Below are 15,909 nucleotides of genomic sequence, written 5' to 3' on the forward strand. Positions count from 1 at the left end.
GTCAGTAGATCTAAAAATAGAAAAACCTTGTGACCTCTCTAGAGTCCATATATTTCACAAGATCTTCATGAAAATTGGTCAGAATGTTCACCTTGATGATATCTAGGTCGAGTTCGAAACTTGGTCACGTTCCATCAAAAACTAGGTCAGTAGGTCTAAAAATAGAAAAACCTTGTGACCTCTCTAGAGGCCATATATTTCACAAGATCTTCATGAAAATTGGTCAGAATGTTCACCTTGATGATATCTAGGTCAAGTTCGAAAGTGGATTACGTGCCGTCAAAAACTAGGTCAGTAGGTCAAATAATAGAAAAACCTTGTGACCTCTCTAAAGGCCATATTTTTCATGGGATCTGTATGAAAGTTGGTCTGAATGTTTACCTTGATGATATCTAGGTCAAGTTCGAAACTGGGTCACCTGCGGTCAAAAACTAGGTCAGTAGGTCTAAAAATAGAAAAACCTTGTGACCTCTCTAGAGGCCATATATTTCATGAGATCTTCATGAAAATTGGTCAGAATGTTCATCTTGATGATATCTAGGTCAAGTTCGAAAGTGGGTCACGTGCCATTAAAAACTAGGTCAGTAGGTCAAATAATAGAAAAACCTTGTGACCTCTCTAGAGGCCATATTTTTCATGGGATCTATATGAAAGTTGGTCAGAATGTTCATCTTGATGATATCTAGGTCAAGTTCGAAAGTGGGTCACGTGCCGTCAAAAACTAGGTCAGTAGGTCAAATAATAGAAAAACCCTGTGACCTCTCTAGAGGCCATATATTTCACAAGATCTTCATGAAAATTGGTCAGAATGTTCATCTTGATGATAGCTAGGTCAAGTTCGAAACTGGGTCACGTTCCATTAAAAACTAGGTCAGTAGGTCTAAAAATAGAAAAACCTTGTGACCTCTCTAGAGGCCATATATTTCACAAGATCTTCATGAAAATTGGTCAGAATGTTCACCTTGATGATATCTAGTTCAAGTTCGAAACTGGGTCACGTGCCTTCAAAAACTAGGTCAGTAGGTCAAATAATAGAAAAACCTTTTGACCTCTCTAAAGGCCATATTTTTCATGGGATCTGTATGAAAGTTGGTCTGAATGTTTATCTTGATGATGTCTAGGTCAAGTTCGAAACTGGGTTACCTGCGGTCAAAAACTAAGTCAGTAGGGCTAAAAATAGAAAAACCTTGTGACCTCTCTAGAGGCCATATATTTCACAAGATCTTCATGAAAATTGGTCAGAATGTTCACCTTGATGATATCTAGTTCAAGTTCGAAACTGGGTCACGTGCCTTCAAAAACTAGGTCAGTAGGTCAAATAATAGAAAAACCTTGTGACCTCTCTAAAGGCCATATTTTTCATGGGATCTGTATGAAAGTTGGTCTGAATGTTTATCTTGATGATATCTAGGTCAAGTTCGAAACTGGGTCACCTGTGGTCAAAAACTAGGTCAGTAGGGCTAAAAATAGAAAAACTTTGTGACCTCTCTAGAGGCCATATATTTCATGAGATCTTCATGAAAATTGGTCAGAATATTCATCTTGATGATATCTAGGTCAAGTTTGAAAGTGGGTCACGTGCCATCAAAAAGTAGGTCAGTAGGTCAAATAATAGAAAGACCTTGTGACCTCTCTAAAGGCCATATTTTTCATGGGATCTGTATGAAAATTGGTCTGAATGTTCATCTTGATGATATCTAGGTCAAGTTCGAAACAGGGTCATGTGCGGTCAAAAACTAGGTCAGTAGGTCTAAAAATAGAAAAACCTTGTGACCTCTCTAGAGGCCATACTTGTGAATGGATCTCCATAAAAATTGGTCAGAATGTTCACCTTGATGATATCTAGGTCAAGTTTGAAACTGGGTCATGTGCCATAAAAAACTAGGTCAGTAGGTCAAATAATAAAAAAACCTTGTGACCTCTGTAGAGACCATACTTTTCATGGGATCTGTATGAAAGTTGGTCTGAATGTTCATCTTGATGATATCTAGGTCAAGTTTGAAACTGGGTCAACTGCTATCAAAAACTAGGTCAGTAGGTCTAAAATTATTAAAATCTTTTGACCTCTCTAGAGGCCATATTTTTCAATGGATCTTCATGAAAATTGATCTGAATATTCACCTTGATGATATCTAGGTCAGTTTCGAAACTGGGTCACGTGCCATCAAAAACTAGGCCAGTAGGTATAAAAATAGAAAAACCTTGTGACCTCTCTAGAGGCCATATTTTTCATGAGATCTTCATGAAAATTGGTCAGAATTTTTATCTTGATGATATCTATGTAAAGTTCAAAACTGGGTCACGTACCTTCGAAAACTAGGTCAATAGGTCAAATAATAGAAAAAACCTTGTGACCTCTCTAGAGACCATATTTTTCAATGGATCTTCATGAAAATTGGTCAGAATTTTTATCTTGATAATATCTAGGTCAAGTTCAAAACTGGGTCACATGAGCTCCAAAACTAGGTCACTATGTCAAATAATAGAAAAAACGACGTCATACTCAAAACTGGGTCATGTGGGAAGAGGTGAGCGATTCAGGACCATCATGGTCCTCTTGTCTTTTTCAATCTCTTTTTCATTTGATTCTTTACAGTAACCATGCAATTTGCTCTTGAACCAGTCTATCCTAATATCACATTAAATCAAAAATAGTTTTTAATCTTCTCAACCATTTTCAACAGTCAGACCCATCAGGTTAGTTAGGTTACAAAGTACAGGATATAGACCCGGTCAAGTAAATTTACTCTTAAGGTACGGAATACTGACCTATCATGTGAGTAAGCTTACAAGATATCTCACAAAGGAGAGGATATAGACCAAGGCAGATTAGTTAGGTCATGAAGTACAGGGTATAGACCCTGTCAGAAAAGTTCAAAATGTAGATACTGTCAGGTGGAGTTAGCCCACAGAGTACAGAACCCAACCAGGTAAGTCAGCCTACAAAGTACAAGATATAGTCCCAGTCAGGTATGTTAGCTCACTAAGTACAAGATGTAGACCCAGTCGACAGAATATAGACGTGGTCAGGTAGGTTTGTTTGGATATTAACGCTAGGAATTTTGTATAAACCTGGTTTGCTGTATTATAATTTCGGATGCATTATATAATTGATACTGAAAAATTAGCGTTGAAGTTGCTGTAAGAAAGTAGTACATATTAAGGACAAACCAAAATGCTTAGTTGTTATAAATGAAAGGCAGTGAAAGGTCCTGCTCTTATTGCCTCATAAATAGTGTCCAGCTGGATATTCCTATCTATCTCTACAACCAGTGAAAGAATCAGAACAAATGTTTTAAACATTTTCAGTTTGAAAATGGCGAAATTATATTGAAATGAGTCACATTCATTGTATATGATCAGGTCTGGCAAGAAGAAGCACATAAAAGAGCTAAATCTAGGCAGTAATCCTTACGTGAATATCAGCGGTAGCCATGACATCCTGGCTATACGGCGTCCTTCTAATGAGCATGAAACGGGTAGAAGCAGCCGGGGTCCGGCTTCACCTATAGTCAACTCACCAATCCATTCACCACCTTATGTACAAGGCCAGTTAGGGGATGGTAAGAATTTAAACTAATTCCATTTTTAACTCCACTATTCGAAGAATAGGGGAGCTATCCTACTCGCGTCGGCGTGAGCGTGAGCATCACACAAATTTTAAAGTTTGCGTACCACCCCAAATATTTTCAAAGTCCATTGAGATATTGCTTTCATATTTTGTATACATGTACTTGTTTACCATCATTGACCCCAGTCTGTAAAAAGGAGGAGGCAACTCTGTCAAGCATTTTGACTGAATTATGGCCCCTTTTCAACTTAGAATAAATTTTAAAGTTTGCGTACCACCCCAAATACTTTCAAAGTCCATTGAGATATTGCTTTCATATTTTGCATACTTGTTTACCATCATGTCCTCAGTATGTAAAAAGGAGGAGGCAACTCTATCAAGCATTTTTACTGAATTATAGCCCATTTTCGACTTAGAATAAATGTTAAAGTTTGCGTACCACCCCAAATATTTTCAAAGTCCATTGAGATATTGCTTTCATATTTTGCATACTTGTTAACCATCATGAACCCAGTCTGTAAAAAGGAGGAGGCAACTCTATCAAGCATTTTGACTGAATTATGGCCCCTTTTTGACTTAGAATAAATGTTAAAGTTTGCGTACCACTCCAAATATTTTCAAAGTCCATTGAGATATTCATTTCATATTTTGCATACTTGTTTACCATCATGACCCCAGTCTGTAAAAGGACGGAGGCGACTCTATCAAGCATTTTGACTGAATTATGGCCCCTTTTTGACTTAAAATATGCTTATTGTAATGTTAAAGTTTTACCCATTGCTTATATTATACTATCAAGCACTGAGAATAGTCGAGCACGCTGTCCACTGACAGCTCTTGTTAGCTCACCTGAGCCAAAGGCTCATGGTGAGCTTTTGTGACTGCTCAATGTCCGTCGTTAGTTGTGCGACGTTAGTTGTCCGTCCGTCAACATTTTCTAAAAAAATCTTCTTCTTGAAAACCAGTTGGCAGAATTACACCAAACTTCACAGGAATGATCCTTGGGTGGCCTCCTTTCAAAATTGTTCAAAGAATTGAATTCCATGCAGAACTCTCGTTGCCATGGCAACCGAAAGAAAAAACCTAAAAAAATTTCTTGTCCAAAACCACAAGGCATACAGCCTTGATATTTGGCTTGTGACATCATCTAATGGTCCTTTATGAAGATTGTTCAAAAAATCTTTTTGCCTAAAACCACAAGACCTAGGCCTTTGATATTTGGTATGTAGCATTGCCTTATGGTCCTCTACCAAAACTGTTCAAATTATAACCCTGTGTTGAAAAAAGGCCCTGCCCCGGGGGGTCTTAAGTTTTACATAGACTTATATAGGAAAAAATTTAAAAATCTTCTTGTCTGAAACTGCAAGGCCTAGGCTTTTGATATTTGGTATGTTGCATTGCCTTGTGGTCCTCTACCAAAATTGTTCAAGTTATGCCCCTGGGTTGAAAACAGGCCCTGCCCGGGGGGTCTCAAGTTTTACGTAGACGTAATATATAAGAAAAAAACTTTAAAAATCTTCTTGCCTGAAACTGCAAGGGGTCACTTGGCTGTGACCTTGACCTACTGACCTACTTTCTTGTTTTTTAAGATACAGCCTTGAAATTTGGATGACATGTACAGTTTTGCACACCGATTTTAAAACTGACTTTCATTGACCATGAATGTGACCTACTGACCTACTTTGTAATATTTTAGCATCAGTTTGTCATTTTAAACATGTGGCTCATATTACCCAGGTGAGCGATTCAGGGTCATCATGACCCTCTTTTTTACTATATCTTAGTAATTACTAAATGGATTTGATTCAAACTTGAAGTAGTTGTTCCACATCATCACCCACATCATATGACATCAGGTATATAACTCTTGCACCAATATTTTATGAATTATACCCCCTTTTTGCTTAGAATTATACTTATTTAGTGATTTAATACACTTTATCTTTATCTCTCTTATAACTTAATATTTTTGACACAGACTCAAGCTGTTGTGCAATATCTTCATCCACCATTGGAGTCATTCAACACTCCAGTGACAGCTCCAGCATCCTCAGATGTGCCCAGTTTCACTATCCAGCATTGAAATAGTCAAGCGCGCTGTCTCCTGTGACAGTTCTTGTTTGAAATGCATGTAAAATCAATCAGATTTTTTTAATTTCAGAACAAATACTTGGCACTTATTCAAAAGAGTTAATTACAAGGTCATTATCAACTTAATTTTCTTGACAGTGATTTGATTAAAAAAATATGTTATCCTACCCTCATATAAGATATAGCACAATATCGGCCTGCCTAATAAACTTTGCTTTATCTAGTCAGTGTCAAGATATCACTATTGCGGGAACTTTTAAAATCATTTATTTTGTCAAAATTTTGCATTTAAATCATCACCATTGTATTGGAAATGTCTCAACTTAGAAAATGAGTGGTCAAATCAAAGGTTTTTATCCTGAAACAAAAAGTTATTGCTATTTTTCACTTTTACAGCACTTCAGCCGGAAATTTTGAAAACAATTTTTTTCCGAATTTTTCACTGAAACTGTTATCATTGTATTGGAAATGTTCTAACTAAGAAAATAAGTGGTAAAATCAAAAGTTTTTATCCAGAAACAAAAAAGTTATTGCATTTTTTCAATTTTCCACAAACTGAATTACACTAGCAAACGTCATATGTGACCATGACTGAGAAAATGGGTCCAGATGAGGAATTTTGACATTTTCAGGTTTTTGCATATTTAGAAAGTATATTCATTCAGAAATAAATCCTGAAAATTTCAGATGAAAATCTTCAAAATTGTCAATTTTATGACAGATTTTGTAACACAGATATTAAAAATGAAAACAGTACATTTCAGTTATCCTTTCTTTCTAGTTTATTTCTCACATACTGGTAATGGCTAACAATTCTGAAATAAATATATCTTTTGTTACAATTGCATGATATAAGTAAGATCCCTTCTTAATACACAAAATGATAATCATTTAAAATCTACAACAATTTCTAAAAAAATATTTCTAAAATTATGTTACCATGGCAACAAATATATTAAAATCCTTTTTCTATGATAAAACTTAAAAAAAAAAAAAACATATTCGCTTGAAATAAGGATTTTAAAAAGCAAAATATTTTAAGGCATATGTATTTACAAAAATAAACTGAAAATTTCCCATGAAAATATTAAGAATGTTTGGTTTTATGACAGTTTTTGTAACATGGGTAATAACCACAAGAATAAGATAGATTTGTCATTGTTGGTTTATTTTAATAAATTAAAATATTTAATTAGCGAACTTAAAATTGCCTTATATTTATTGCGGATGTTTTGGAATATTTAGGTATTTATCTATCTTAGTGAAGTCTTTCTTCATTGGTGATAAGAATTTGTTACATTTATTCTGATTGGTCAAAATAAGTTGTTTTGTTGAGGCCCGGCCTCTTTCTGATTTCCACTGTATTTGCCACTGTTGTATCTGATTTTGACTTGGTCACACGTTTTTCTATTTAAAACTTTTTTACTTGTAGTAGTTTGAGCGGGAATTAACAGTACCCGGATGGAATTATTTTTATTTTAATTATTGAGTCAACAATTAACAAAATGTAGACTGTTTTGTGAGAAAACACTATAGTAGAGAACTGCAAATTTCTAGTTTGCCGGTTCAAGTAGTGAACTTTTTATATGGACATAAAGGAATTCGTTTTATAACTTTATTAAATAGTGTTTATATTGTGTTACGCTAAGATGGCGGATAAAGAGCAGAGGCGCAAGGAAAGGAAAGACTATAAGAAAATGCACGAAGGCACAGTGCAAGATGATAGCAATGGCGAGCAGAGGCGCAAGGAAAGGAAAGACTATAAGAAAATGCACGAAGGCACAGTGCAAGACGATAGCACGGGTGAGCAGTTGAAAAGGACAACTTAGTTGTCCGACGGTGCTGGCTTGGTAGAAGAGGAAATTCCGATTAAACCGGAAGAACACGACGTGACGGTTATTACCCCAGCCGGGGCCTCAGGTGATGACAGGTGCTCTCTACACGATTCTGAGAGTGACGATGAAGAGATGCTTAATATAAAACAACAATTGAGGGAAGCGGAAACTGAGAAAAGACGTCTTACAAAAATCAAACAGAAGGAAGACCTAAGAAAAGAACTTCGACAGAAACAGGAAGAAATCAAACAATTAAAAGGTAGGCCTATTCTTTCTGACATGTTTCCATGTCACAGTATTCCAACACCGACTCCTAAAATAACTTTAGCTGGTAGAGCTAGATCGTCGGTCGCGGAAGATAAATTAACAATCAATTCATTGAGAAAAGATAAAAAGCTGAAAAAGAAGGTCAGTAAACAATTGTCTCAAACGGGTCTGTTGGATCCAGAACTAGATGTGTCCAATTCGGACAGTGCAAGTTCGGATACTGAGTCGTCTAGTTCTTCTGCAACAGATGATAGTAGTGATAGTAACAGTAGTGATGGAGCAGAATCTGATAGTGATTCTAAGAAAAAATCTGAAAAAATTGTTAAAAAGGCAAAGAAATCAAAATCAAAGAAAAAGAAAAAATCCGGAATTAAGGCCAAGAGCTCAGATAAAGTGAAACATGCTCAAAAATACCCTCACTCTCAACTTAGATATGAGTTTGTAAGCCAAAATATTAAATTTCAAGAGCTAAACTTAAATTTATTTGTTGCGGGGGAATTGGAAATAATCTCAGATAAGCAAATTAAATCGAAAGAGCGAAAGGGTAGACTGGAACTATTAAAAAGAATAATGTATCTTAGTTCTACATATAGTTTTTCCATCCTTAAGTCCTACTATGCGGCAGTGTTAAGGGAAATAGAACTAGGCGAGAAAAGCTGGTCAGATGATTTTCATTACCTTGAAATTGCTATTCTTAATAAAATTAACATAAATAAAAATTTAACAGGTAAAGGTAAGAGCTCATATTCACATAAAGCAAAAGGGGATGAAAATAAAGATGAAAGCCCTGTTTGGTTCTGTTCCCCATATCAGAGAAATAAATGTCCCCATAAGACAGGTCATACAGTTGTTGTAAAGGGTCAGATGAGATTTGCTCAACATATATGTGCAACTTGTTGGCAAAAAGATCACAAAAAGTTACAACACCCAGAAAGTTCTTCTGCTTGTGTACATATGACAGCATGACGTTGGGATTCAAACCCAGAAATTAAATACGAGGACAAAATTGAAGATTGTTTTTTACCAAAGTTCTGTTATACAACACAAAAATCAGAAAATAAAGATAAACATTCAGAGACAAAGGATTCATATCAATCAATTAATTTGAATAAAAAAGTATTCAGCAATCACACTTCAAATTGTAATATTTGTGTGAATCTTAATATTAAGTTTAATTTTAGAGATGTAGTAGATAAAGTAAGAATTCATGAATTAGTTAAACAATCTGGTAGATATAATTACAATGGTTGTCGTTTCAGAGTAAATAATAAAATTGATACCAATTATTTAAGGCTTATGTTGGATAATTTTGATTACAAGGATATGTTGGTATGTGATCTTATAGAATTTGGTTTTCCCATTGGTTTCACAGCAGATGAGAACAAGTTACCTATGCCAAAACCCCTTTGGCAATACAAAAATTATAAAGGTGCTGATGAGTTTTCTTCGCATATCAACAATTACTTAGTGAAAGAAATGAAGGAAAAAGCAATTATTGGTCCATTTAAATCAAACCCTTTTAGTAGTAATTTATTAATTTCACCATTGAATACTGTTCCCAAGAAAGAAATTAATGAGAGACGGGTAATTTTGGACCTTAGCAGTGCTACTCATTGTGCTGTCAATAGTTTCATAGATAAAGATACATATCTAGGAGAGACTGTTTCATTAATCTTCCCCAGAATTGATGATTTTGTTCAACTTATTCTTGCTAAAGGTCAATATTGTTACTTATTTAAAAAAGATTTATCAAGAGCTTACAGGCAAATAAATATTTGTCCATCAAATTATAATCTAGTAGCTTACAGTTGGAAAAAACATATATTCTGTGATGTAGTCTTGTCAATGGGACTAAGGAGTGCTGCTCAGATTTGTCAGAGGGTCACCAATGCTATAGCATTTATTCTTTTTAGTTTAGGTATCTCTGTTTTGAATTATTTAGATGATTTAGCGGGAGCAGAAGAAAGAGAAAAGGCACAGTTTGCCTATCTCACTTTAGGTCAAGTACTGGCAAAATCTGGATTACAAGAATCTGTTAATAAAAGTTGTCCCCCTTGTCAAATAATGCCATTTTTAGGTGTTCTTTTTAATACAGTCAAAATGACAATGGAGATTACACCTGAAAGGTTAAAGGAAATTACTGATTTAATTAAAACTTGGTTAAATAAGGACACAGCAACTTTAAAGGATGTACAACGTTTATTGGGTAAATTAAATTTTGTGGGAGCTTGTGTTAAACCCAGTCGAATTTTTATAAGTAGGTTATTGAACTGGTTAAGGGAGCTGTATAAAAATGACAGCTTATTACAATCACACATTCCCTCTGAAGTACAAAAGGATTTGTTATGGTGGAACGAATTTCTTCCATTGTATAATGGGGTTTCGTTAATGTCATTAGGTGATTGGTCAGAACCAGATCAAATTTTTTCATCAGATTCATGCCTAGAGAGTTGTGGTGGTTATTGGGAAGGTTATTACTTCCATGCTCAATTTCCTGTTCATATTCTTAATAAAAAATTACATATCGGGGCATTAGAGATGTTATCTTTAGTGGTGTGTTTGCACTTGTGGGGAACAAACTTCAAATATCGTCGTATTGTAGTTTTATGCGACAATTTGTCGGTTTGTATAGCCTTAAATACAGGAAAGGCTAGATGTCCCTTTTTACAGTCCTGTCTCCGAGAAATTTGTTTTATAGCTGCAATTAATGAATTTGAGATACGTGCTCAACATATTCCTACTAATGACAACAGAATAGCTGATTGTCTGTCAAGGTGGCATAAGAATGATAGTTATCAAAAACAGTTTTTTACAATAGTAAAGGACAGAAATATTACAGAATGTACTGTTGCTGATAGTGATTTTGAGTTTAGAAATAATTGGTAGGTTATTTGTTTCCTTGCAGAGTCACAAATTAAGACCTTAAAAGCTGATCTTTCAAAGTCTAACAGAATGGCATATGCAGAGGGATCCAGGAGAAATTTACATATTCAGTGGGAATCTTTTCTGCTATTTTGCACTTATTTCAAATTCTGTGCCTTGCCAGCTGATACAGAAACTTTGCAGTTATATGCTCAATTTTTGAGTAGAACATTCAAATCTGTAGAATCAATTAAAAACTACATCAGTGGAATTAAAACCATGCATTTACTGTTAGGTGCAAAAATTGAGCACATCAATAACTTTTTATTAAATCTATCTTTAAAGGGCATGTCAAAAACAAAACTTCATATGGTTAGACAAGCACATCCAATGACTGTAAGTCTTTTATTAAAAATATATAGGGCATTAGATTTTTCTTCCTCAGATGATGATACATTTTGGTGTCTATTTTTGTTTGCCTTTTTTCTGTTAGCTAGAAAATCTAATTTAGTTCCAACAACTAGAAAAGATTTACTTAATCCAAAATTCTTATTGAGTAAAGATGTAAGAGTTACCTCCTCTGGTCTTTTAATTACCATGAATTGGACAAAGACAATTCAAAAAGGTGAAAGACTGCTTCTAGTACCTTTAACATGTATAAACGGTTCACCTTTATGTCCTGTGGCAGCTTATCATAGAATGATTGGTTATATTCCCAGATCATTGTCCTCCCCATTATTTATTTTGAAATCAGGTAAACCAGTTTTTTATAATATTTACTTAAAGAAATTACGTTCAGTCATAGAAAAGATAGGTTTGGACCCTTCTCATTTTTCAACACACTCTTTTCGAAGAGGTATGGCTACCTTGGCCTTTCAGCTGAATCTACCAGCTGACATCATACAGTTACTAGGAGATTGGAAGTCAGATGCTTATAAAAAATACCTTGATTTTTCAATTACAGATAAAATAAATGTTTCAAAATACATTTCTAGTAAAATTCAGAGTGAGGAGTATGAGCATGATAATCTGTAAATTATGTGGGTTAATATTTCATGACTCAGTATCTTCTATCTTAAAAGGAGAAGATAACCTGTTTACAGTCGGACGAGCAAACCTTCTGGACAGGGTATTTGTCACTGATCATGTCATATAGCTTCATATTTACATGTCATTCATTCAAATTCTAGTAGGTCATTGTATTTTAAAGATAACGTATCAACAAATGTGGGTGGATATTTCATGAGTCTGTATCTTCTTTCTTAACAAGAGCACCGCCTTGCGGGTGCTGACGCTCATCTGATTTTTTTTGTGTAATAGAAATATTGTCCTACCCATGATTTTCTAAGTCTAAAAAGGGCCATCATTCTTGCAAAAAGCAGGTTAGAGTTATGTTTCTTGATGTTCAGTGTCCACTTATGATGGTGAAAAACTGTTGCAAGTTTTAAAGCAATAGCTTTGATAGTTTATGAGAAAAGTTGACTTAAACATAATACTCAACCAAGAAAATTATTTTCTAAGTCCAAAAAGGGCAATAATTATTGCAAAAAGCAGGATGGAGTTATGTTGCTTGCTGTACAGGGTCAGCTTATGATGGTCAACAAGTGTTGCAAGTTTCAAAGCAATAGCTTTGATAGTTTAAGAGAAAAAGTTGACCTAAACATAAAACTTAACCAAGAAATCTGATATTTTCTAAGTCCAAAATGGGCCATAAATCTTGCAAAAAGCAGGATGGAGTTATGTTTCTTGCTGTACAGGGTCAACTTATGATGGTGAACAAGTGTTGCAAGTTTTAAAGCAATAGCTTTGATAGTTTAGGATAAAAGCTGACCTAAACATAAAACTTAACCAAGAAAACTGATTTTCTAAGTCCAAAAGGGGCAATAAATCTTGCAAAAAGCAAGATGGAGTTATGTTTCTTGATGTACAGGGTCTGCTTATGATGGTGAACAAGTATTCCAAGTTTCAAAGCAATAGCTTTGATAGTTTAGGAGAAAAGTTGACCTAAACATAAAACTTAACCAAGAAATCTGATATTTTCTAAGTAGAAAAGGGGCCATAAATCTTGCAAAAAGCAAGATGGAGTTATGTTTCTTGATGTACAGGGTCTGCTTATGATGGTGAACAAGTATTCCAAGTTTCAAAGCAATAGCTTTGATAGTTTAGGAGAAAAGTTGACCTAAACATAAAACTTAACCAAGAAATCTGATATTTTCTAAGTAGTAAAGGGGCCATAAATCTTGCAAAAAGCAAGATGGAGTTATGTTTCTTGCTATACAGGGTCAGCTTATGATGGTGAACAAGTATTCCAAGTTTCAAAGCAACAGCTTTGATAGTTTAGGAGAAAAGGTGACCTAAACATAAAACTTAACCAGGCAACGCCGACGCCGACGCCGACGCCGACAACCGCTCAAGTGATGACAATAACTCATCATTTTTTTTCAAAAAATCAGATGAGCTAAAAAGAGGAGATTACCTGTTTACAGTGGGACGAGCAGACCTTCTGGACAGGAACTTGGCACTGATCTCATGTTATATAACCTCATATTTGCATGTCAGACAGTTTTCATAGGCTTATGTAGTAATAATAAGGTTATAAAAATTGGGAATTTAAACAGTTGGAGCATAATGCATGAAGACTGAATTGAGATTATGACAGTTGAGATGTACTATTTATAAAGATGTGAATCAATTAGATCGGGATGATCATAAACAATGAGTGATTTATTTGATCTCGGTATGATCACAATGAATTAATTGAACTATTACAGGATAATCATAATTTATAGGGATATTTTAATAGTATATTTTGTTTAGTGTATATGTATAATTTTGAGTTTGTTCAGTATTATGATAAAGTCCATTTGTTTAGCTCTACAGGGAGAGCGCAGATCTACCGAATTTCGAGTCACAAGTTCGAGTCTTAGAGGAGGCTCATGTTTTTTCTTGTGACGAATTGATTAAAGTCATACTGTTGAGAATCTGTTGTTCTTCCGCAATGAGTCTTGTGGAGAAGTTAACATTTTCTCTACATAACAAACAAATCATTTTTGTGTGAGTGTGTGGGTGTTTGTAGTTACATTTGTTTACAGTATTGTTTTATTGAATGTTTAATTAGTTAATTGTCATATTTCTTACAGACTGTCGCAAAGTGGTTATTGTTGGTGATTCTATCATCAAACACATTCCTCCAATCGAGGGTGTTACAGTTAAATCCTTTCCTGGAGCAACAATTGGCAAACTTCATTATTTGTTAGAAAAAGGATTCTTGTCTTTAAAGGGTTTCAGTTACATCATTTTACATGTTGGCACCAACAATATAGCTCGTAATTGTTCGGTTAGTGACATGTTAGCGGACTTTACCAATCTTTTGGCAAAAATTCGAAAGATTTCTCCGGAGATTCATATTATTGTCTCAGCAATTCTTCCGAGACCAGTAGATATCAAAGTTACAGAGAAAAAGATCAAAGAATTTAACTTAATGTTGGACACGCAATTATCAAAAGATTTGAAATTCAAATTCATTAAGTCTTATCGACCTTTCTTACATTGTGGTGAAATAAAGCTTCATTTTTTTGCCAGATTAGATGGGGGATTGCATCTAAATTTAGAAGGTTCAGCTAGACTGGGTCACTTCTTTCATAGAGTTATTTCAACCTTATCTTATTAATATGACTTTAGGTGCCGTATAGTTGTATTAATATGTCATCTGCTTAAAAGAGGTTCTGATAATGGAATGATTGTATGTGGTAATGATTGTATCATTTTATTTTATCATTTTTTGTCATTTCAGTCATATATCGTATATACAGTACTATCATCATGATTCATTTTGTTGAAATATGACAGGTAGGCGAATGTTGAAGTTACTGTAAAAAGTTTTTGTTGCATTGCTATATTATATATATATATATAAAAAAAAAAAAAAAAAAAAAAAAAAAAAATGAAAGCTGCATGTGTTGATTCAATTCAAAGATATGTGACTAGGATTTTTGGATGACATTTGGCATTTGTTCTAATTAGATGTTTTAAATATATATATTTAAAAAAAAAAAACAAAAAAAAACTACATAAACACAATAGGACACACATTTAAAATCTTTATGTATGAAGTCACATATTCTTTGTTTATATGGACATGCTTACCTTTTAATTTGCCTTCCTAATGCTTGTTTCTTTTTTATTTCATGTTTTTTGCATGTTGTTAAAATAATCTTTTTATGTTAATCATTGTCTTGTAGCTTGTCATACTTCATTTTCTTTTGCTTCATTTATGCTTGTGTTGGCTGTAATTTGGCGGTTTATTGAATATTCATAAGAATATCAGTGATGATCATGTGTTTGTTAAGTAAAGTTCTTTATACAACGTGTGATCATTGAATTATGGCATTAAATTTATATTTATAACTCTGTTTTTCTTATTCTCAATGAAGGGAGATAATTGGTTTATTTTAATAAATTAAAATATTTAATTAGCGAACTTAAAATTGCCTTATATTTATTGCGGATGTTTTGGAATATTTAGGTATTTATCTATCTTAGTGAAGTCTTTCTTCATTGGTGATAAGAATTTGTTACATTTATTCTGATTGGTCAAAATAAGTTGTTTTGTTGAGGCCCGGCCTCTTTCTGATTTCCACTGTATTTGCCACTGTTGTATCTGATTTTGACTTGGTCACACGTTTTTCTATTTAAAACTTTTCCCTCCCTCCCACCGCCAAGTTTCAGTCATGTTTTGAAAGTTTACCTTTAATGATTATGAAGCAGACGTGAATGCTTTATAATTATGTTCAATGTTCCTTTATAATTATTAATATTTAATGTGATGTACTCTATGTGAAGTTGTTTATATAGTTGCGGCTGCATTGATGTTGTGATAAATATTGTTTATCCAAATTTATATTTATTGTGTATGTTCTTCACAGTACGTCAGTTTATAATATGCAGCGGTTTATTGAATATTCATAAGAATATCAGTGATGATCATGTGTTTGTTAAGTAAAGTTCTTTATACAACGTGTGATCATTGAATTATGGCATTAAATTTATATTTATAACTCTAACTGTTTTTCTTATTCTCAATGAAGGGAGATAATTTCTTCATAACTTGTCATTTACATGCTGGTAATAAATGACTACCTTGGAAAAAAAGAACCTTCTATTACTATGAAATTTTATTTTTGTGATGCTTACTTAAAACAGAAAAATACAGCTAATTTAAATCTTTCATATTTTCTATGAAAACATTATTCAAATTGCGTTACCATGGCAACATATGCAATA

General features: G+C 33.9%; 1 protein-coding gene across 1 annotated transcript; it reads left to right on the forward strand.

Annotated features, from left to right (window-relative positions):
- The first annotated feature begins 6,236 nt into the window (after window positions 1–6,236).
- On the forward strand, window positions 6,237–15,687 carry LOC128559928 (uncharacterized). The gene is made up of 2 exons (XM_053553071.1): window positions 6,237–7,756; window positions 13,767–15,687. The coding sequence occupies exons 1-2, from the start codon at window positions 7,630–7,632 to the stop codon at window positions 14,294–14,296; spliced, it is 657 nt and encodes a 218-aa protein (XP_053409046.1). The 5' UTR covers window positions 6,237–7,629; the 3' UTR covers window positions 14,297–15,687.
- Window positions 15,688–15,909: the final 222 nt, after the last annotated feature.

The sequence above is a fragment of the Mercenaria mercenaria genome, chromosome 10, assembly GCF_021730395.1.
Source record: "Mercenaria mercenaria strain notata chromosome 10, MADL_Memer_1, whole genome shotgun sequence".
Taxonomy (NCBI): Eukaryota; Metazoa; Mollusca; class Bivalvia; order Venerida; family Veneridae; genus Mercenaria; species Mercenaria mercenaria.

Bases quoted from the DNA above. Each gene is read 5' to 3' on its own strand.
- LOC128559928 (XM_053553071.1), top strand. From the start codon at position 7,630: ATGCTTAATATAAAACAACAATTGAGGGAAGCGGAAACTGAGAAAAGA. The intron at 7,757-13,766 runs GTAGGCCTATTC...TATTTCTTACAG, and splicing joins AGAAATCAAACAATTAAAAG to ACTGTCGCAAAGTGGTTATT.